Consider the following 24075-nt stretch of genomic DNA (forward strand, 5'->3'; position numbering starts at 1 on the left):
ATATCTCCTGTGGCACAGACCGGTAATCCCTGCTGAAGAAAAGCTGGGGCCAATGGATTTCCTGAATGAGGAGTTCTCAGCTTCTGTCCTTGAGACTAGGAGGAGGGGTGTACCAGGCTACCTAAGAAGGGAGGGAAAAGAGAGAGAGAAAAGGAAGAGAAGGAAGAGAAGGAAGGGAAGGAAGGGAAGGAAGGGAAGGAAGGAAGGAAGGAAGGAAGGAAGGAAGGAAGGAAGGAAGGAAGGAAGGAAGGAAAGGCAAATAAGAGATAAAGAAAGAAAAGAAGGGAGCAGCTAGGTTGGCACAATGGATAGAGTGCCAAGCCTATAGTCATGAGGACTTGGGTTCAAATTTGGCCTCAGATAGTTCCTAGCTGTGTGACCCTGGTCAAGATAAGAAAATTCGCCTTATTTCCTTCATGTAGAGGTTAATTAAGGGGTATGGAATACTAGCAGTTACAACTGATGTTTTGATTTTGTTGAACTTTTTGCATTCCATAGGAAGGAAAAATATATTCAGGAAAAGAATATGATGAAAGAATAAAAGAAATCATTAATAAAACACTTTTTTTTAAAAAAACCCTTATTTTCTGTAATAGAATCAATACTGTGTATTGGTTCCAAGGTAGAAGAGTGGTCAGGGCTAGGCAAATTTAGCATACCATAGTAAAATATTTTTATGTTCTTAAACTAAAAGCAACTAAGATATGCAAAATAAGACACAAGGGAAAAGTATATATTTTGGGTCTTACCAGACACAAAACCTTCCACAATTAGGATCATTTGATATAGAACTGGAAAGGATTTTAGAGATCATAAAAGGTGTCTTATCTCCCTAATTTCTTCATTTTACACATGTGGAACTGAGGCTCAGAAAAATTAAGTGACTTGCCAATAGTCAGGTGAATAGTAAATATAGGCCCTTTGACTGCAAATCCAGTGCTCCCTCCGCTATAACAAAAGCTGAGATATAACTTGTGTGTTATGTTACAGGGGAACATTCTCTGTTCAGGTTATGAGTTGGCCTAGAGGCTTTTTCAGTTATATCTCGGTTTTGGAGTTTCGGATACTACTGAAGTTAAATTAAGGTCAGAGCACCATAAATTTCTTGATTACCTTAAAAGGAGTCAGAACTTTTAGCCAAAGGATTTCAACACCTCTAGCACTCTTAAATGGCACTGCCAATGGTACTGGTAAGTCTGTTATTGTTAACTAGGGTAAAGAACATTTAGGATTTTATATTATTCATATAAAATTCCTCATCAAAACCTTAGCAAGGAATTCTGGGAATTCTGAGAAATTAATTTGAGAGAGGGAACTCATTTGGGTTGTGAGAAAGCCTCAGGATCCTATCTCTGAAGCCTAACACCAACATCATAGCTAATCCCAGATGTCAACTGTGAAAGGCATGGCATAGGTCATCAGGTCTAGCAGCAGTACAGCCATGTTGAGCCAGGAGGTAAATAAATTCTTATTCCTCCTTCCCTCCTCAAAGGAAGACATCATGGTACTGTAAAAAGACTACTGTTTCTAGTGTCAGAGGATATGGGTTCAAATTCTGCTTCCTTAGGCTTCAATTGTAAAATAAGTGAGCTAGACTCTAGATTGACTCTAGATCTATGACACAAGAGGTTCTTAACTTCTTTGTGTGTCACAGACACCTTTAGCAGTGTCTAGTGAAACTTATGGATTCTTTACAAGAACGTTTGTTGCTACATTCATAACTGAAGGGATGCAAAGGCTAAATTCCAGTTAGGATTTCGTGAAAATAAAGATAAAATCTTTTTCCAGTTTACAGTCTCTCTGAAATTTATCCACAGGCTCCAAGAAAAGAATGCCTTTGTAAGGCTATTTCAAAGCTGGTGTACTGTTCCTATCATTTACCAGCCTGGAATCTTTAGTAAGTTATTTTACATTTCTGAGTTTTAAGTACTCTCATATGTAAAATGGGAATAATACTAGTACTATGTACATTATGAGGTTACTGTAAGAAAAGCATTATATAAACCTTAAATACCATGTCATTAGAAATAATTCATTATCCAGTCATATGTTGGCTAAACATTTTATTCTATGATCAGTTATCAAATTAAATGAAATACAAGAAAGCATGTTATATTTTCATGTATCTGTCCTGTCCTACCAACTGGATTTTAAGCTCTAAGAGGGCAAAATTCATGTACCTTATACTTTTTTGCATCCACATACACTACAGGGCCTTGTGTGATAGGAAGCGCTCAAGAAGACATTATTGATTATATATGTCCTTAGTCATGACTAGCTATATCTGCAGTTCCTTTTAAATGATATGCTCTCAAATGACAATAAGCCCAAACTAGCAAAGATTACAAGAGCTAGGCAATAGGACCTATTTTAAAGTCCCATCTTCACCATTTCTTACCAACTATGATTTTAGGGAAGTCACTTAGCCTAAACCTCAGTTTCCTCACAAGTAAAATGAGGAAAATAATACTTTTGCTACCTTTTTCAGTCATTATCAGGAAACTTTGTAAAACTTTAAAGTATTATGTACATGTAAGGAGTTCTTCTGAGGAACTGAGATGCTCTTTTTCTGTCTTTCCTCAGATTCTCAAGTGATTACCCCTTTTGGTAATCACACAGATCAGACAGGTGCAATGCAGCCCTTAGCAGATTTCCTAGCAATAGGATCTTACCTGGGAGAGAGAAAGAGACAGGATAAAGAGACACACCAGGGTAATAATCTGTTATGTCACTAATCAAAACATTTCCTTTCTAGTCTTAGTTTCCTCCAAACATTCTGGAGCTAGAAGCTGCCTTCTGATAAAACTGGGGCCATGAGAAAGAGCATGAATAAGAGAGAAAATGAGATGAATAATGTGAAACAAGGTACTAATGAATTTGTTTCCATTCTATGTAATTAATGAAGACAAGAACAGAAAAATGGACAATTGCATCAAATGGTTAATATCTAAAAGTAGAACACATTCATCAGGTTTAGGCTTAAGACACAAGCATGAAAAGACAACTTTTAACTGAAATATAAGAGCGCCAAGTTTAGTTTCAAAGTAGGTGAAAGCTGCCTTGAAGTTTCTTATCATTCTGTGGGTTATTCAGAGGATTCTATATTGAATGGAATGAGAATAATCATTTGGACCAATAATCCCAATGTCTTCTATCCTATTTCCAATAATGACTGATCTGATTTATCATTTAATTATTAGCATATTAATTATAATTTATTAGTCTTTCCTTTAACAGAAAATGATTAAGCCATATTCTCTATGAGAGCCCCTCCTGGATGTGGTGTTGGAGGAGCTTGAGAAGTTCAACTATGCTGTGCAGAGTTATCCAAGATGGACTGGTGATAGTGGAGAGTGTGACAAAAGGTAATCCACTGGAGAAGGAAATGGCAAATATAGGATCTTTGCCAAGAAAACCCTGTGGACTTTATTAAAAAACTAAAAGATATAACAGCAGAACAGTGAGCTATAGTCCACCAGGTCACAAAGAGTCCAGTACAACTGAACAACAATTCTTATTATAAAAGTCTTCAAAACTCTGTAAAAACCAGACGAGCAATTACACTCTATGACAGTTGAGCCAATATACCAGTGGATTTATGACTTAACTGATATGTGTATTCCCTCCTGCTCTGTAGGTCACAACCTATCTGCTTGTCTATTCTATTCTTGTTTGAGGCATTTGCTAAAAATGAAACATCATAGTCACATCATCACAGAATGGAAGAGACCTTGAAAAGCCATTTAAATTATCTCTCTCATTGCCTAAGAGAAGTCATGATAGTGAAATTTTAGGAAATCCACATACTTTTAAGATGCTTCTAAATGGGAATATTCAATACCAAGGTATTTACATTCTAGCAAAGTTTTAAAACTGATATGGCTGTCAGAAGTCATTGTTTTTATGATAGCCGAGTTGTGATTTGTAGTAAAAATGAAAAATAGACGCAATCACCCTCATCAAATATTTACTAAGCTCTTTTGTTATATAAAATACAATCACAGTAATGAGCATGTTATATTCATCAAATAACTTTTTAACTACTTCATTAGCTAACTATTCTCTCCAATGCTCATCACTTGGTAAACTGAACCAGGAAAATGTAAGCAATTTTCAAAGTCAGAGATGGCTTCAAAGTCCAAGGTAGTTAACTACTAAGCCATGTTCTGTGATATTTTAATAAGCTGTTAAGTTTTAATGCCCTCTCGCAGCTTGGTTAAAGTTCTTACTGGATAACTAAAATGTCTAGGGCAAAATATCAACACCAAACACATCCACACAACGGCTGCTCTTTTCAATTTTTTATGAAAACTATACATGCTGGTGCTAATACAATTAACAGGTTCCAAATTCTGAAATTGGGATACATCTTGTGAAGAAAAAAAATGAGGGAAAATTTGGAGAAGTCAACAGATAAGGAATATAAAGCACACCCTCTGCCACTACAGCCGGGATCCCAAGGTGGAAAGGTGCGAGTTCCCACATCATTTTAGCTACACCTTTGCCCAAGGCAATAAGCAGCCAGAGAACTTTCCTTCATAGGTCTCCAGCCCGAAAAGGGTGTGTTTTCCCCCACTCCCTCTTTACTCACTCACCAGGTTCACAGGGATCTTGAATCTGGGCTTTTGCCTCTGCCAAACTGGGCTCTTCTGGAATGACACAAACTGCTGCCCCCTCCTCTGTGTCCTCTACCTTGGTTACTGTAAACTGGGGCATTTTTCAGCTTCGGATTTTTCCGATGCTTTGGGGTCCTGTTGCCCTTCTTCCAGGGCCACTTGTCTCTGCTTGCCCGGTTTTAAGAATTGGCACAATCCCTGCTAGAGATTGGGACTGGGAACGGGGAAGTGTTCTCGATTCATGTGACCTACAACCTAAGAGGGGCGGAGGGGAGGTGGGAAGACACGCCTTCCTCCTTGTTTATCTTTTACTTAAAAGGATTAAGCACTCCACCTCTTATTGTTATTAAGCTGAAGAACTGCAAAGACTACTTGGAGGCTACTCTAAAACAAATAACAGGGCCTGGTTCTCGAGAAGCAATTTCTACCCAACTGCTGATTTAGGGCTGTTTCCATCTCTTAGGGTCCTAACACCAATTTTTGCTCACAAATACTTCCAGGATAAGAAAATTAAAATGTATTTTACTTCATAACTGCGTCTACTTTTCAGAGAAGAATGTATTGTGCAAGGTCTATTAATCTCCCTCAGAAAGGGGCAGTCAGGTAACTCAGTGGATTGAGCTGCAGGTCTAGAGAAAAGTGGGTTCAAATTTGATCTCAGCCACATCTTAGCCCTTTCTACCTTGAAACCCATACACAATATTGATTCTGAGACACGAGGTAGAACAGAAATTTTAGGGAGAGTTTGCCAGAATCTTCAGAATCTTTCATAATGATAAGGGCTCACATTAAATCATTTCAAGGTTCACAAAGTACTTTACTCAAAAATAACCCTATAAGTCAGTAGTTGAAGTATCATCACCCCCATTTTGTAGATCAGGTAACTAAGTTTCAGAGTTAAAGTAACTAGCCAGAGATCACAAACTTGTATATGTCAGAGGCAGAATCTGAACCCAAGTCTCTTGACTTTTTAGTTCAGCATGCTCCACACTACACCAAGATTCATTCACTAAAAAATATTTACTGAATTGAGCCAAGTTCAATGAGCTGGAATTTGAAGATAGAGGATGGGTTAGTTTTACAAGAATTTAAGTTACAAGCCCTGCCCTCCAGAAACTTACCCATTTGATCAGTATATCCAGAATGAAAAATATTTCCTCAAAGTACCAATAAGACCATTTTTGTACTGTCAAACAAATTTTTTAATTTTCCCATATTTTTAGATAGAAGGAAATTTCCCTTATTAAAAGAAACATTCTTTAGCACGAGATTAAATAACTGGTGCCTGTTACCTATGTATTAAGGAAACTATATGGAATTTCTAAGTTCACATTAGTTTATGACAGCCTTCTCTATTTTCTAGTACTAGCTCTTTGTACCTTGACTGGTATGCTCAATAAATCAAGCTCAGAGTTCATGTCCATTTTGATGATGTAATTAGTAATTAGTAGGAATTCTTTGCATTTGGGAATATATTTTTATCTGAAAAACATGTAAGAAGACCTCTAGCTTCAAAAAGCCAGTTCTTCTACTCCATATTGATCTGCAAAAGGAGTAACTTTAACTGCAAGTGTATGCTAGCTAACAGTGAGAAAATTTTAAAGGTTTGTTTGTTTTTTTAAGTTTAAACCGAATATACTTGTATAGAAAAAAGTTTATCATCTTATAAGTATGTTACTAAACTGTTTTACCTTCAGACTAAACTTTAGAATCTATAACCAAATATACTCTTGGCAATCTTCCTATTTTTACCTTCTATAAGTGCCATATTGAGATTAAGCCAAATGTTTTGATCAATTTATCACAACTGTCATATAAATTTATAGGCAAAGGTTTAAGGGTGAGTTCGAATACTTAGCCTTCAGACTAGCTAGCTGTAAGGCTATGATTAAGTTCAATAATTTTTAGAAAGAAAAACAATAAGACAATTCATGGTTTGTAGCATTTATTAGAAGTGTAACCCTATTTCCTGACAGCTAGATGAAGTGGATAGTCAGGGGCCTGAAATCAGGATTTCTCTTCCTGATTTCAAATTTGACCTTGGATATTATTAGCTGTATGATCCTGGGCAAGTTGCTTAAGCCTGTTGACTTGGTTTACTCATCTATATCATGAACTGGAGAAGAAAATGGCAAACTACTTCAGTATCTTTGCCAAGAAAATCTTGTCAGGAAAAGTCATACATCACTGAAGAGCAAAACTTTACTTCCACCCCAACCTAGAATTTAATTAGACAGGTGTAATCCAACTTTTTACCAACCCCACTGAGGCACTGAATTTGGAAATTTTGTGGAAGATGGGAACAAGTCTGCTGGCTAGGTGGTTTACCTATTATTCCTCAAGTTTTAGGATTTTGCCCAAAATTTTGAGGTTGAATAGGCTTGTGGGAAGGAGAAAGAGGGTGCCAGGGGTAACAAGTGGTTGGTATGGAGCAGTGTTTCTAAAACCTTTTGGCATCAAGACACCTTTCTACTCTTAGAAATGATTAAGACCCAAAATGATGTTTGTTTATGTAAGTATTAATTGCTACTAGAAATTCATCTTTAGAACACACTGATGAGACAGAGGATACTATCAGCTGGAAGGAAAATAGGCAGCATTCCTTGGGAGGAACCATAGCAAGTATAAATTGAGGAGCCAAAGGTGATCAACTGTGCAGCTGACTGAACTGAGCTGACAGTTCTGGGTTGGCAAAACATGAGTACTGATGCTTTTCACTTTTTTCCCCCCTCTCCTCCAGGGCAAGAATTCTCAAATGTTTATTGACTAAATGCTTAAAACACATAGAATTAGGGGTAGTGCTGGGGCTCACTGGATAGAGAACGCTGCCTGAAGATGGGAAGTCCTGGGTGCAAACCCAGCCTCAGACACTTCCTAGCTGTGTGACCCTAGGTAAATTGATTAACCCCAATTGCCTAGTTCTGTTAAACAAGTTAATTGAAACACAGTTATAAAAATAATTTAAAAAATAAGTTCCTGGACTCTAGTTAGTAACTTATGTTCCAGGAAGAAGACAATTTTCCTGACACCAGTACTTTTGTTTCAGTTGTTTCAGACTCTTCATAACTCCATTAGAGGTTTCCTTAGCAAAGATATTGGAATGGTTTGTCATTTCCACCTCCAGCTCATTTTACAGATGAGGAAACTAAGGCAAACAGGGTTTAGTGACCTGCTCTGGGTGACACAGTTAATAAGTGTCAGAGGTAGGATTTGGACTTGGAAAGATGAATCTTCCTGACTTGAGGCCCAGAAATCTATCTACTAGGCCAACTAGCTGCCCCTTGCCACCATTTTAGAACCCCTTAACTTCCTGTTTTTCCCTTACCCAGAAAGAAATGGGACAAGCTGGAGCCATCACAGGGAAAGGGTTTTGATTTCTCTAATTGTTTTGTTTTTTATAGTTGCTGTTATTTAAAATGAACACATAAATCTAATGGCCATTAATACGAATTTGAATTGATTACGCATTATTGTGTATGCTAGTTAGAAAAGGGATTTCCCTTTTCAGAAGCAGGAGAGAATGTCCATTTGTTCAGTAGAAATCACCTGGGTGCAAGAGGTAGCTAGATTCACAAAGAGGCAAAGTCTGGAGCTTAGTTGTATTCTATAAGCCTACAACAGTACCTCAGACCAAAAATAAAAGCCAACACTCATTTCTGTTCCTTCTGTGAAAGAAATCATAAGGCCTAAAGAAAAAAAGAGGCCTTAAAGAGAAAAAGCCACCTATCTTTCAGCAAGAACGTCTCCCCAAGCATTTAAAAACCTATCTTTATCTAGACTTTCTGCTGATCTGTGCTAGGAAAGGGAGAAGATAAAAAGGTAGACGGGAACTCTCAGGATTATGGACATACAACACACAAGTAGCCCAAATCTGGTTCTGCCTTAGAACAGCTATTAACAACTGTAGGGAAGGGGGTTGGTAAAGGACAGAGGAATTTTCCCTCTCCCTACCTATTTTGCTCTCCTTTCTATGAATCTTGTCAGAAGAAAGGCATAAAGGAAAAGGTAAAAAAAGAAGCCCAATTCTTAATGAAGACTCCATTTAAAAGCAAGCAAAAAAGGGTGGTCCCAAGTCCTCCCAATAGGTTGATTCAACTAATTCATTTTGGAGACAGACCTAGGAGGTACTAAGGGTGGTTCCAAATCAACACATTCATCTTAGGGTAACTCTAGTCACTGAAACAATTAGATGTTCTCTTTTACCAAGTTGCATGTTCACACCCTATATAGGGAGAGGTACTGTAGACAATCAAAAGTTCTAAAAGCTTACCTTCTGGTAAACTCACCAAATTGGTCTGGAAACTCCCCTGATCGACCCCACCCTTGTCCTCACATTATAAGCCTGCATCATCATAAAACACAGGATTAACTCCATCTAAAACCACAAACATTTTATAATTAAGCAATCTTGGAAATAACTGAAATTACTTAAATGATTGAAAATCTTGTTTGACTATGGCAACCACATCACTTAGAATACTAGCTATAGAAAATTCTATGGATTTTTGAAAGGGAACCTTTAACTAAGAGATATTATAATACCAGACACATAGGCTAGTTTCCCATAGAGCAGTGATGTCGAACCTTATAGAGACAGAGTGCTGGGCCCCACCTCCCAGAGATGGCATGCCTTGCCCCTCCCCTCCTCTAGTATTGGGCGAGTCCCGCCCTCCCCACCTTGCCCCACACAGGGGAGGGAAAAAGGGCTCCCATTGGACTGCTGGGTGGAGGTTTGGGGGAAGTAAAGAATGTCCTCAGTGAGAGTAGAGAAGGGGAGGGGAGTGGCCCGAGCTCTCTGCTCCCCTCCGGCTCTGCCCCTGTGTGCTACCCACCTTACCCCCTGTGAGCTCCCATTGGCTGCTGGGCAGAGGGACATGTCATCAGGCACAGTGGAGTGGGGGAGGAGAGCAGCTCTGACCTAGTCCTTCTGTCTTTCTAGTAACCAACAGGGGTGGGGGTGAGGCGGGGAGCAGCCAAGTGCCCACAGAGAGCTCTCTGCATGCCATCTTTGGCATCCATGCCATAGGTTTACCATCACTGCCACAGGGTATACCAAGTTGTTCATATTTTAATACTTTAGGAACTATCATAGTAGATAAAAGCTCCCATTTATTTATGACATTGTAAAGCTTATAAACTGTAAAGTTTATAAAGCAGTGTCCTCAACTAACAAGCATTATTATCTACTATGTGCCAGACATTGAAGATACAAAGTAAGGCAATTCCTATCTTCAGGTAGCTCAAGATCTTTCTTGGGGAAAAAGCCAGAAAAACTATTCCTTATCTCCTTGGGCCTAATACAAAAGGTACTTTTAAGGGACTTCAAGATACAACAGTATAGGGGTGGGCAGCTAGATGACTCAATGGATTGAGAGTCAGGCCTAGGGACAGGAGGTCTTGGGTTCAAATTTGATCTCAGATACTTCCTGTGTTACCTTAGTCAAGTCATTTGATCTCCATTGTCTATCTTTTACTGTTCTTCTGCTTTGGAACCAATATACAGTATTGATTCTAAGATGAAAGATAAGAGTTAAAAAAAAAAGAGGTACAACTGTGTTTTATTCTTTTCTTTCCATTCCATAATTATAATTAAACTAAATTCACTTTAATTACAGAAATCATCACTTTACTTATAATTTTATAATTTTAGAATATTTCTAAAGAAGTTTTATAGTTTTTTAGTTTAAATGTCTGCTCACAATCTTTCTATCACCAGATTAATTTATCTACCAAAAACAAGGCTAAAGATATAGAGTGAAACCAGCCCTCCAAAGGCCTTGAATGCTAAACTAAGCAGTCAGAACTTCACTTGGAAAGCAATAAAGAGCTGGTAAAGAGCTTTAAGCACAGGAGTAATTAAGCACAGTAGTAGTAATATGAGGTAAGTCTAATAGCAGTGTGAGTTTTTTTTCTTTTTCGCCATGATAAGTGCTTCTGTGTTGTTAGATGTACAACAATGTCAAAGAACAGGAAAACAAAAAGTAGTGAGGGATTAGAGTTGGAATGATCTGACAGAATATTACTTGGCAGGTAGAAAAGGGGGATTTCTACTAGAATGGTTGTAGGAAGAGAATGGAAGTGATAACTGCATAGAGATTAGAATGTGAAACGTGTGGAGAAGAGTCAAAGATGACACCAATGTTTCTAATATGGTAAACTACCAGTGAATGATAGGCTAAACTGATAGATATAATGAAGGGAAGAAGGAACAGATTTGGAGATAGCCAGTCTTGAAAAGATGCTGTTGGCCTCAATCCAGAAGTAAGACTAACTAAAATTACCACCCAAAACCATAGTGAATGTCAACAACCTTATACTGTAAAAAGCCAAAATATTTACTTCTGGTGAGAATTTTCCTTACATATCCACTTCACAGGAAATATTTTTGCAATTGTTCCTACCCTCCATCCTAACAATGGTAAAAACCAGTGCTCCCCAACTTTTTCTATGAAGAACATAAGCTGAGAGCATATGCCTCAAATCCTCTAATAAATGAAGGGAGAGACCATTGTGGAATAGAAATGTTTGGCAGGGAGAAGGCTCCAACATAAGTTAACAACATTTATTTACATGCCTACTATGTGGCAAGCCTTTTGCCAAGTGCTAGGGATAAAAAAAGGGGGAGTGAAGGGTGGGAAAACAGTTCTTGCTCTCAAGAAACTCACAATCTTATAGAAAAGAAAACAAGCAGACAACTGGAGATTATCTCAGAGGGAAGGTACCAAGACTAAGAAGAACTGGGAAAGGTTTCTTTTTTCTTTTCTTAAATTTTTTCTATGGTTACATGATACTTGTCTCTCTCCCCTCTTCCTTCCCCTGTCCCCTAGTTGACAAGCAATTTCACTGGGTTATACATATATTATCACTCAAACCCCATTTCCATATTCTTCATTTTTGTAATAGAGTAATCTTTTAAAACCAAAACCCCAAATCATATAGTCATCATATACCCATAAATAAGTGATAAATCATATTTTTGTTTGGATTCTACTCCAATAGTTCTTTATTTTTTTATTTTAAACCCTTAACTTCTGTGTATTGACTTATAGGTGGAAGAGTGGTAAGGGTAGGCAATGGGGGTCAAGTAACTTGCCCAGGGTCACACAGCTGGGAAATGGCTGAGGCCAGATTTGAACCTAGGACCTCCTGTCTCTAGGCCTGGCTCTCAATCCACTGAGCTACCCAGCTGCCCCCAATAGTTCTTTCTTTAGATGTAGATAAGATATTCTTTCTCATAAGTCCCTCAGAATTGTCCTGGATCGTTGCATTGCTTTTAGTAGCAAAGTCAATCATATTTGATAATCCCACAACGTTTCAGTTACTGTATATAATGTTCTCCTGATTCTGATTATTTCACTCTGCATTAGTTGATGGAGGTCTTTCCAGTTCTTATAGAAATCAAGCAGTTCATCATTTCTTATAGCGCAATAGTATTCCATCACCAACAGATACCACAATTTGTTCACTCATTCCCCAACTGAGGGACACCCCCTCATTTTCCAATTTTTTACCACCACAAAAAGTGCAGCTATAAATACTTTTGTACAAACAGAATTGGGAAAAGTTTCTTATAGAAGGTAGAACTTTAGCCAAGACTTGAAAAAAGCCAGGGAATCCAAGTGGAAAAAATGAAAAGGGAGAGAATTCTAGACATGGAGGATAGCGAGTGAAAATGTCTGGAGTCAGGAAATGGAATGCCCTGTACAGGAAGCAGCAAGGAAACAAGTGTCCCTAGATCACAGAGTACATGGAAGGAAGGAAGGTGCAAAAAGATTGGTAGGGGGCCAGGTTATATAGGGCTTTAAAAACTAGAGAACTACATGGTTTGATGGGGATATGATTGGAGATATTGAATTTAAATGATCACTCTATTGCAAATAATAATAATATCACAACAATATGGAAACAAGTTTTGAACAATGATACATGTAATACTCAGTAGAATTGTTTGATGGCTCGGGGGGGGGGGGAGAGGAAAGAACATGAATCATGTAACCATGGGAAAAAAATCTTCTAAATTAATTAATTAAAATTAAAATTTTTTTTTTTTGTTAAAAAAAAAAACCTAGAGAACTTTCTCTTTGATCGCAGAGGTGATGGATAGCCACTGGAGAGTGGTTTGAACAGGGGTGTGTCATGGTCAGTCCTGTACTTTAGGATGAACAATTTGACAGCTTAGTGAAATGATTACTTTCTACTTCATTCCAGTGCCATTCTGGAAAGCATTTCATTGTGTCATGAGGATTACCCTGAGGTTCTCAAAGGCTATGGCAAAGGAACATAAACTCTGGCAAGCTGGAAAGGCCTTAAGTATAGGTTTAGTTACAGAATGATTCTCTAAGGATCAGCCTAACTCAACTCAGGAAGTTAGCTACCAGGTGATTATTTTTAACAGAAACTCAGACTCATTCTCTGTGTATATGTGTGTGTGTCTATATATACATTCATGCAAATATATATACACACATATGCATATGTATAAATACATACATACACATATATGTGTGTGTGTATATATATACACACACACCCCAAAGCATAAGGGATTTTACATTTGCATTGGAGAGGGTTGTGTATATAATTGTTCATGGAAACCAACACAGTGCTATAAGGCAATGAGATGGCATTAAAAGGTAAACACTGATAGTTGAGCTGAACTAAGAAGTCACTGTTGCTCAGATTTCTCTGTAGAAGCAGTATAATCCCTGAACTTGTCCCCTACTGACACTGAAGAGTAATGGGATACTAACACTGAGGTTAAAATTCTTTTCAGACACTGCAAACAATCAGCTTTGTGTACTGAAGCATGACATTTGAGACTGCTATTCCAAAATATTAGCTGCATCAAAAACAGGAAGTTACTAAGGAAGTTACTAAACACAGCAAGTAGTTTATGGTAATAAGCTACTGTTATGCAACACTGTCAAAATTAAGAACATATTTCTTAAAAAGTAAAATGCAACCAGTGGAAATGTGCATCGGCCATGGGTGGGGGGAGGGCGAGGGTTGAAGGGGAAAGTAGGAGCATGAATCATGTAACCATGTTAACTTTTCTAAAAAATGAATATTAGTAAATGTTAAAAAAAAAGTAAAATGCCAATTTCCTTCCATGTTTACAAAATTTTGTCAGTTTGAAAGGAAAAATAATATTAAAGTGTTTTAAATGGCAGAAAAGTTTGAAAACCTAATGAATATTCATGATTTGATCTTGCCTCTCAGTTATATGGACTTAAGACCACTGGGTGGTGATGACATTGGCTTAGCATTTTCTGTTATCAATAATAACAGTGTGATAAAAGAGTGACTGTCAAGAAAACTGTTCTTACTGATCCATAGTGTGTTAAATATTTTTTACATGAAATCAAAATTATTACAAGACTTGACTATGATAACATTGTGAAAGTATTTGCAATTCTTGGACCCAGAGGAAGCCAGTTTACAGATGATGTAGGTTCTTATAAAGAAGTAAACAGTATTTACATTGTGTAGGAATGACTTGGCTAATATGCTAGGGCAGAGCCCTTTACTGGAGAAGCATGCCAGGCTTTTCATGTAGCAACTTCTATGTGGACTCAAGTATAGTCATTCTACAAATGTATCACATACAGAGATCTCAAACCAGCTAAATGTTTTCCTTAATACTGAAATGCAGAAAATAGGTGACTTTTGTCTTGCCTGGATCATGGATCTCCACTATTCCCTTTAGGGTTATCTTTCTGAAGGATTGGTTACTAAATGGTACAGATCTCTACTACTTTTATTTTCACCTAATAATTATACTAAAGTCATTACATATGGGTTGTAGAATGCATTTTTGTGACTGGGAAAGACTGACTAGGAAAACCTTCTTTGCAGCACTAGACTTCCTGGAGCAAATTTTGACATTTAGTCCCACGAATGAATTGATAGCAGAAGAAGCTCCATTCCCTCCTTTTTGGAACATTTATTCCTTCTAATGAATGAACCAATTTCAAGTTATGCTTTTGACATTTTGCAATTTTGAAGATTAAGTTGATGACATTTCTGCTCATGGATGAAACTCCTACTCACAATTATAATTGGGAGAGATATCATGATTGTTAGTTTTCAGACCATGACTAGTTGATATACAATAATTTTGATATTAAAGAAGTTAGCATGATCTAAGGGTTCTTTCTGATATCACTGATAAAGAGGAAGTGCAATTAGATCCTTGAAAATATCTGAAAATATCATGAAAAGTATCTAAAGGATCTTGCCTTGTTGATATTATCCAGATCATCATGAAAACAAGGATTATGATATGGAATGCAGTCACCCATAATTACAAAATGAGGTTGTTATCATATCTAGATAATTTTGTTTGGAAAGAGAGGGAAGTTTACCATTACTATCATCCCAAATTTATTACAGATCTAGTTGGAAAGAACAAAGCAAAGAAAAATCTGATAAGAAAGGCAAGTCAGAATGTGAAAGGAATGGATTGGTTAAAACTCAAACAGGTCTTGAGGAAGTATCACAATAATTGGTTGAAAAAAGAGATGAGAATCACGGATATGACTGATTCTTTTACTGCAAGGACTATTCAATTTAGTTCACAACATAAATCTACTGGATGCTGTTGATAAATTAAGTGACTTGAATAGTATGATGCCCCTAATAGAAATGAAAAGCATGATATCAGTCAATAATTCAGGAAAAACTGGAAAAATAGCAAATTTGGCTCAGAAACTTTGTATTAATCTTCTTGTGATAGCTAGCTTGTAAGTGGAGAAGAAAGTTTTCTCATAGATCAGTTTTGTGAAGTAAAAAAAAATGAATAAATTGAGAAGGAAATCATTTATGCCAGTTACTTGGATACATTCTTTAGTAGGAAGGAAGACACTGAAGTGCTAGAAACTGAGCCAGTAGAGGATGGCAAATTGTGTGTGTGTGTGTGGGGGGGGGAGTGTGGAAGGTTTGTTTTTTTTATCGATATAGATAACAAGCAGCTTGAATCTATAGACATATAGTCTATAGTTTAGTCCATTAGGCTTACTACTTAAATCAGTATAGGCCCCATTAACTCCTTCTGTTATGAAATCTTCACCCTAACCCCTCCATATTCCCCATAAAACCAGTAGCAAGATTATGAAAAATGTGAACTAAAACACTCAGAAGACTTTCTTTTATATATTCATGAAATATATTTTGTCTTTTTTATTACTAGTATAAAACATTTTTTTACTTGAATCAGATGGTGTCATTTTAGTATAGATTTCATTAGTTCTGGTTTTTAAAATCCCGAATTACTTTCTATACAATAAAGTTATTTTAAATTTACATATCATTTGCAAACAAAATTAAAGAATAGAACAAAATAATGCATTGTAGGAAGAGACATAAGAAATACACTAAGCCAAGTGAAAATATTCTCTAAGTAAAACAGTTATGTTTTACAGGGGAAAAAAATCTTGGAAATTTATAGTGAAATTTGACCGGAATTCCAGGAAAATTTTTTTTTACCTTAAAGATTTTTATTCATAAGCATTTTCAAGTTTTTCATATAAAAAATACCAACAGCAACTGAAAATTAATGCCAAATTTGGTACATGTGTTATCTACCTTAAAGTTACAGAAGTATTTGACAAAACAGGTACCATTCCAGAGTGCTTCATGATATGTACTCCTATTTAGCCAACATAATCATAATAACTTTTTTTAAACCCTTAACTTCTGTGTATTGGTTCCTTGCTGGAAGAGTGTTAAGGGTAGGCAATGGGGGTCAAGTGACTTGCCCAGGGTCACACAGCTGGGAAGTGTCTGAGGCCGGTTTTGAACCTAGGACCTCCCGTCTCTAGGCCTGGCTCTCAATCCACTGAGCCACCCAGCTGCCCCCATAATAACTTTTTTTTTTTTTTAAATCTTAAACCCTTAACTTCTGTGTATTAACTTATAGGTGGAAGAGTGGTAAGGGTAGGCAATGGGGGTCAAGTGACTTGCCCAGGGTCACACAGCTGGGAAGTGTCTGAGGCTGGATTTGAACCTAGGACCTCCTGTCTCTAGGCCTGGCTCTCAATCCACTGAGCTACCCCAGCTGCCCCCCATAATAACTTTTTAATAAGAATCATTCACTGTTTATAAATGTTCTGGGATGTATTCTTTATACTAGAGTGTTAATATGTCATATTTTATTTATTTTTGCAAATCAGCATGCTTTATACATTTAATCATAGAAAGCTAACAGTTTTTTTTTTAATTATTTGCAAATAAAGTTTTTCCATTTGGCACAATAGTTTGCTGTCTACATTGTTGATGATGCCAGCTTGTTTCAAGGCTGTCCAAGTACTCAATTCATTTGTGTTCATTTTAAGTAAAGTACTTACTGTGCATAGGAATTTGAAGATGCTTGATCTATCTATAAAGAAAAACTAAGAATTACTACATTATAAAATGTTCCTAGGAGGCTTAATTGTGTTTTTTTTAAATTTAATGTTAGACTTGTAGGTATAGATGTCATTAAGGTAAATCATTATTGTGGGATGAAAGTCGTATATGGTAAGATATGTTTTGTTTTTTTTACTGTATGTTTTTACTTAATGATCTATTCTCCATCACAAAACAAGTACTAATTAGGATAAATGTAAAAAACAAAAACAAACCACCCTCCCTCCAATAAAATAGGGCCATAGATTGAGAGTAGGAAGGAATCTTTTATATTATCTAATCCACTCCTCTTTTATTTTAGAGAAGGAAACTGATTCAGAAAGTTGAAGAGAGTAAATGTCATTCAAGAACTGATTGTCCTATTCTTTTTCAATAAAGAATTCAAAATTTATTTTTGAAATAGCTATCATTTCCCACTGACTTTTGAAATTATCTATGTAACATTTAGGGGAGAGGACTCATTTTGCCCTTTTAGGTTTATTCTGCTTAGCTAACTTCCCAATGAGGAAGGTATGAGAGATAAAAAGTTTAGAAGAAACAGGGAGATTGTTCTTCAATAGAGGGTTATGACAAATTCCTAGATACTAAAATACTAAATAATATATAAGTAAACTAGAGGAGTATTATGAGATATGGGATACAGGAAAAAGCAAGTGTAAATATGACTTCTCATTGAAGTTTTTAGTGGCATTTGAGTTATGTTTTAAAGAATAGGCAGAGGTTCAACTGGCAAAGATGGGAAAAGAGAACATTCTGAGTATAGCAAGCATGAATAAAGGCACAGAAACAGGAAAATGTAGATGTGTTCAGGTGGCAAAGAGCAAATCAAATTAAACTGAGAGTAATATAAAATGGAGGGGCAGCTGAGTGGCTCAGTGGATTGAGAGCCAGGCCTAGAGACGGGAGGTCCTAGGTTCAAGTCCGGCCTCTGACACTTGCAGCTGTGTGACCTTGGGCAAGTCACTTGACCCCTACTGCCCACCCTTACCACTCCTGGGCCAAGGATGGTCCCTAGCCCGGATGAAAAAAGGAGGAGGGTTGGGCATGGGGCTAGCAACCCCACCCTGTAAAAACTACATCTGCTAAAGAAACTGCAACCTAAAGTAGGGGCAGCTGGGGTAGCTCAGTGGATTGAGAGCCAGGCCTAGAGACGAAAGGTCCTAGGTTCAAGTCCGGGCTCAGACACTTCCCAGCTGGGTGACCCTGAGCGACTGTGTGTCCCACTGCCTACTGGTTGTGGCCCTATGCTCCTAGAATGGAGTCCCAGGATAAAAAAAAAAAAAAAAATATATATATATATATATATATATATANTGAGCGACTGTGTGTCCCACTGCCTACTGGTTGTGGCCCTATGCTCCTAGAATGGAGTCCCAGGATAAAAAAAAATATATATATATATATATATATATATATATATATGAAATGGAGGCAGGTAGATGGCACAGTGGATAGAGTGTTGGGCATGGAGTCAGAAAGACTAAATTTCCCCGAGTTCAAATCTGGTCTGAGACATTTATGGGCTATATGTCCCTGGGCAAGTCATTTAACCCTGTTTGCCTCAGTTTATTTATCTGTAAAATGAGCTAAAGAAGCAGATGGCAAGCTACTCCAATATCTTTGCCAAGAAAACCCCAAACAGGGTCTGAAGAGTTGGACATGTCTGAAACAACTGAACAACAACAACAATATAATGAAAAGGTTAACATAATGTAGAAGCCTCTGAATGTCAGCTAATGGATTATGACTTTACTTGGTGGGCAAAAGGGAATCAATGGTAAAGTAAGAAGACTTGATATAAAACATTCCCCTTCAAAAGCTTAGGACTCCTATAAACATATGGCATCCATGGAAAACATGGACTTTTAGAGTATAATGGTAGTGAGGTAGACATGTGGCAAAGGATAATTCAATGCATAGTATGGAGGATCTTTCTCTCTTTGTAGATTCTTAACAAAACTCCTCCTTTGCTTTATGGGCTGCTTAGCTGAGCTTACAGTGTTTGTTCCTTTCTTTCCTTCCTGCTTTCAAGGAGTTCACAAGACAACATACAAACAACTAGGTGCAAACAACTAGGTGCAATCAACTAAGTGCAATGAGAATATAGATAAGATAAACTGATTAGAGTCTCTCATAGAAAGCATTAAGATTAAGGGGGACTGGGAAAAGCTTTTGAAGAAGAGACTTAGTTGAGCCTTGAAGGAATCCTGGGAAGACAAAAGAAGGAAATGGAGAGGGAAAGAACTCCAGACATGATGGATAGTCAGTAAAAATGCTTGCAGTTGGGGAAAACATTATACACAGTAACTGAAATATTATGGAATGATCAAATGTGATAGACTTTGTTACTAAAAGCAATACAATGAACCAGGACAATTCTGAGGTACTTATGAAAAAAAAATGCTATCTACCTCTAGAGAAAGAACTGTTGGAGCATAAATGCAGATGAAAACATATGATTTATCACTTGTTTATTTGGGCATATGATTTGGGGCTTTGGTTAAGATTATTCACTTATAAAAATTAATAATATGGAAATAAGTTTTGCATGATAATATTTGTATAACCCAGATTGAATTGCTTGTCAACTCTGGAGGAGGGAGAAAAGGGAAGGAGATAACATGAATCTCATAACTTTGGAAATTTGTTATTAAAATAAAATAAAGATTAAAAAATGTCTGCAGTTGGGAGATGGGATATCATGTAGGAAGAGCAGCAAGGAGGTTGATGTCACTGGATCACAGAGTATGTGAAGGAGTAAAGTTTAATAAGACTGAAAAGTCAGGAAAAGGTCAACTTATGAGGGGTTTTGAAAATCAAACAGGTTTTTATACTTTAGTCTGAGATCCACTAGAGTTTAATGAACAGGTGGTGACATGACCAGGTGTTCATTTTACAATTATTAATTTGACAGCCAAGCAGAGGACAAACTGGAGTAGAGAGAGACTTGAGAGGAGATCAATGGACAGACTATTGCAGTTGTCTAAGTGTGCAGTAATAATAAGGGCCTGTAGTGTCAGTGTCAGAAGAGAAAAGGGGGCACCTAGGGGAGATGTTATGAAGGTAGAAATGATAAGACTTTACAACTGATTGGAGATGGGATCTGGAGAATGAGTAGAGAGTTAATGAAACCTAAGTGACACCAACGGGAGAATGGTGGCACCCTCAATAGTAATAAGGAAATTAGGAAGAGAAGAGGATTTGGGGAGAAAGATGAACAGTTCACTTTAATGTACTAAATATGAGATGTCTACAGGACATCTAGCTCAAGATATCCAGTAAAATGCTGGGGATGCAAGCCTGGAGGTAAGTAGAGAAGTTAGGATTTGGATAAGTAGATCTGAGAATCATATGCACAGAAATGGTAATTAAAATAATGATTAAGATTAATGGCAAAATAATTTATAAGATTATCAATGAAATAATATAGAGAGAAAAGAGAAAAGAACCCAGGAGAGAGCCATCAGTGGGTATGACCTGAAGATCCAGCAAAAGAGACTGAAAAAGACTGATCTGAGAAGTAGTAAGAGAACCAGAAGAGAGCAGTGTCAAGAAAATTTAGAGATAAAAGAGTATGAAGGAGGGGACAGCTAGATGGCTCAGTGGAAAGAGCCAGGCCTGGAGACAGAAGGTTCTGGGTTCAAATGTGGCCTCAGACACTTCCTAACTGTGTGACCCTGGGCAAGTCATTTAACTCCGAATGCCTAGTCCAGTGATGGGCAAACTATTGCCCTTGGCCCAGATGTGGCCCCCTGAAATATTCTATCTGGCTCTGTGACATCATTCCTAATCTGACAAATACAATAAGTAGGATACAATACAATAAAACTTCAAAAGAGTTGTCTTAGAAACAGACTGACAGATGAGCATTTCCTTTCCTTTGACCCCCTCTTTAAAAAGTTTGCCCAGAATGGGATGAACTCACCCATAAAATGGAAGCAAATAGCAGAGTCAATTAGAAACCAATATCCTACCATATGTTGTCTACAAGAAACACATATGAAGTGGGTAGACATACACAAGTTTAAGGTAAAGGGTTTGAGCAAAATCTTTTGGGCTTCAAATGAGAAAAAAAAGGCAGGAGTAGCAATCATGGTTTCTGACAAAGCCAAAGTAAAAATAGATATGATTAAAAAAGACAAAGAAGGTAATTACATCCTGATAAAAGGCAGTATAGATAATGAGGAAATAACAGTGCTCAACATGTATGCACCAAATGGCATAGCATCCAAATTCATAAAAGAGAAACTGGTAGAGCTCAAGAAGGAAATAGATAGTAAAACCATACTAGTGGGAGATCTAAATATTCTTCTTTCAGATCTAGATAAATCAAACCAAAAAATAAATAAGAAAGGGGGCAGCTGGGTAGCTCAGTGGAGTGAGAGTCAGGCCTAGAGACAGGAGGTCCTAGGTTCAAACCCGGCCTCAGCCACTTCCCAGCTGTGTGACCCTGGGCAAGTCACTTGACCCCACCCTTACCAATCTTCCACCTATGAGACAATACACCTAAGTACAAGGGTTTAAATAAATAAATAAATAAATAAGAAAGAGGTAAGAGAGGTGAATGAAGTCCTAGAAAAATTAGGTTTAATAGATATGTGGAGAAAAATAAATAGGGAAAAAAGGAATATACCTTCTTTTCAGCTGCACATGGTACATTCACAAAGACTGACTATGTAATAGGGCATTGAAACATTGCAAACAAATGCAAAAGAGCAGAAATAATAAATGTAACCTTCTCAGATCATAATGTAATAAAAATAATAATTAGTAAGGGCACGTGGACAGGCAAATCAAAAACTAATTGGAAATTAAATAATATGATTCTCCAAAACCAGCTAGTCAAAGAAGAAATCATAGAAACAATCAACAATTTCATTGAAGAGAATGACAATGATGAGACATCCTACCAAACTCTGTGGGATGCAGCCAAGGCAGTACTTAGGGGGAAATTTATATCCTGAGTGCATATATTAACAAATTAGGGAAGGCAGAGATTAATGAATTGGGCATACAACTTAAAAAAATTAGAAAGCTAGCAAATTAAAAATCTCCAGATGAAAACTAAATTAGAAATACTAAAAATCAAGGGAGAAATTAGTAAAATCAAAAGTAAAAGAACTATTGAATTAATAAATAAGACTAGAAGCTGGTATTTTGAAAAAACAGATAAAATAGACAAAGTACTGGTCAATCTAATAAAAAAAAAAAAAAGGAAAGAAGAAAACCAAATTGACAGTATCAAAGATGAAAAGGGAGACCTCACCTCTAATGAGGGGAAAATTAAGGCAATCATTAAAAACTATTTTGCCCTATTATATGGCAATAAATATAGCTATCTAGGAGATATGGATGAATATTTACAGAAATATAAATTGCCTAGATTAACAGCAGAAGAAATAGAATACCTAAATAATCCCATATCAGAAAAAGAAATTGAACAAGCCATCAAAGAACTTCCTAAGAAAAAATTGCCAGGGCCTGATGGATTCACAAGTGAATTCTATCAGACATTTAAAGAGCAACTAATCCCAATACTACACAAATTATTTGATATGATAAGCAAAGAAGGAGTCCTACCAAATTCCTTTCATGACACAAATATGGTACTGATTCCAAAGCCAGGGAGATCAAAAACAGAAAAAGAAAACTATAGATCAATCTCCCTAATGAACATAGATGCATATATCTTAAATAGAATACTAGCAAAGAGACTCCAACAAGTGATCAAGAGGATCATCCACCATGATCAGGTGGGATTTATACCAGGAATGCAAGGATGGTTCAACATTAGGAAAACCATCCACATAATTGACCATATCAACAATCTAACAAACAAAAATCACATGATTATCTCAATAGTTGCTGAAAAAGCCTTTGACAAAATACAGCACCCATTCCTATTGAAAACCCTGGAAAGTATAGGAATAGAAGGACCTTTCCTAAAAATAATAAACAGTATATACCTAAAACCATCAAGAAGCATCATATGCAATGGGGATAAATTAGAAGCCTTCCCAATAAGATCAGGAGTGAAACAAGGATGCCCACTATCATCACTATTATTCAACATTGTACTAGAAACACTAGCAGTAGCAATTAGAGAAGAAAAAGAAATTGAAGGTATTAAAATAGGCAAGGAGGAGACTAAGCTATCACTCTTTGCAGATGATATGATGGTTTACTTAAAAAAATCCTAAAGAATCAACTAAGAAGCTTGTAGTAATAATCAACAACTTTAGCAAAGTTGCAGGATACAAAATAAATGCACATAAATCTGATGATTTCTATATATTTCTATATATTTCAAAATATATATTATTTCTATATATTACAAAATAAATGCACATAAATCTGATGATTTCTATATATTTCTATATATTTCCAACACATCACAGCAGCAAGAGGTAGAAAGAGAAACACCATTTAAAATCACCCTAGATAATATAAAATTCTTAGGAATCTATCTAGTAAAACAAACACTGGAATTATACGAAAACAACTACAAAACACTTTCTAAACAATTAAAACTGGATCTAAAAAATTGGAAAAACATTGATTGCTCATGGGTAGGACAAGCTAACATAATAAAAATGACCACTCTACCCAAATTAATTTACCTATTTAGCGCCACACCTATCAAACAACCAAAAAACTTTTTCACTGAATTAGGAAAAACTATAACAAATTTCATTTGGAATAACAAAAGATCAAAAATATCAAGGGAAATAATGAAAAAAAAATGTGAAGGAAGGGCGCCTAGCAGTACCAGATATTAAACTATATTATAAAGCAGCAATCATCAAAACAGTATGTTACTGGCTAAGAGACAGAAAGGAGGATCAGTGGAATAGACTTGGCGTAAATGACGTCAGCAAGACAGTGTATGATAAACCCAAAGATCCCAACTTTTGGGACAAAAACCCACTATTTGACAAAAACTGCTGGGAAATTTGGAAAACAATATGGGAGAGATTAGGTTTAGATCAACATCTCACACCCTACACCAAGATAAATTCAGAATGGGTGAATGACTTGAATATAAAGAGGGAAA

General features: G+C 36.7%; 1 protein-coding gene and 1 pseudogene across 3 annotated transcripts in view; one reads left to right on the forward strand and one right to left on the reverse strand.

Annotated features, from left to right (window-relative positions):
* SLC12A6 (solute carrier family 12 member 6) overlaps nt 1-24075 on the reverse strand; it is a 119054-nt gene that overhangs the window by 77228 nt on the left and 17751 nt on the right. Inside the window, exon 1 of one of the 3 annotated variants that reach the window (XM_044665146.1) lies at nt 4596-4775. The exons of the other annotated variants lie outside the window; for them this stretch is intronic. Within the exon in view, the coding sequence (XP_044521081.1) occupies nt 4596-4716 (121 nt within the window). The 5' untranslated portion in view covers nt 4717-4775. Of the gene's footprint in view, nt 1-4595; nt 4776-24075 lie in introns of those variants that run through there. 3 annotated transcript variants of the gene reach the window in all.
* LOC123236612 lies at nt 13780-15743 on the forward strand (annotated as a pseudogene).

The sequence above is a fragment of the Gracilinanus agilis genome, chromosome 2, assembly GCF_016433145.1.
Source record: "Gracilinanus agilis isolate LMUSP501 chromosome 2, AgileGrace, whole genome shotgun sequence".
In the NCBI taxonomy this organism is placed as follows: Eukaryota; Metazoa; Chordata; class Mammalia; order Didelphimorphia; family Didelphidae; genus Gracilinanus; species Gracilinanus agilis.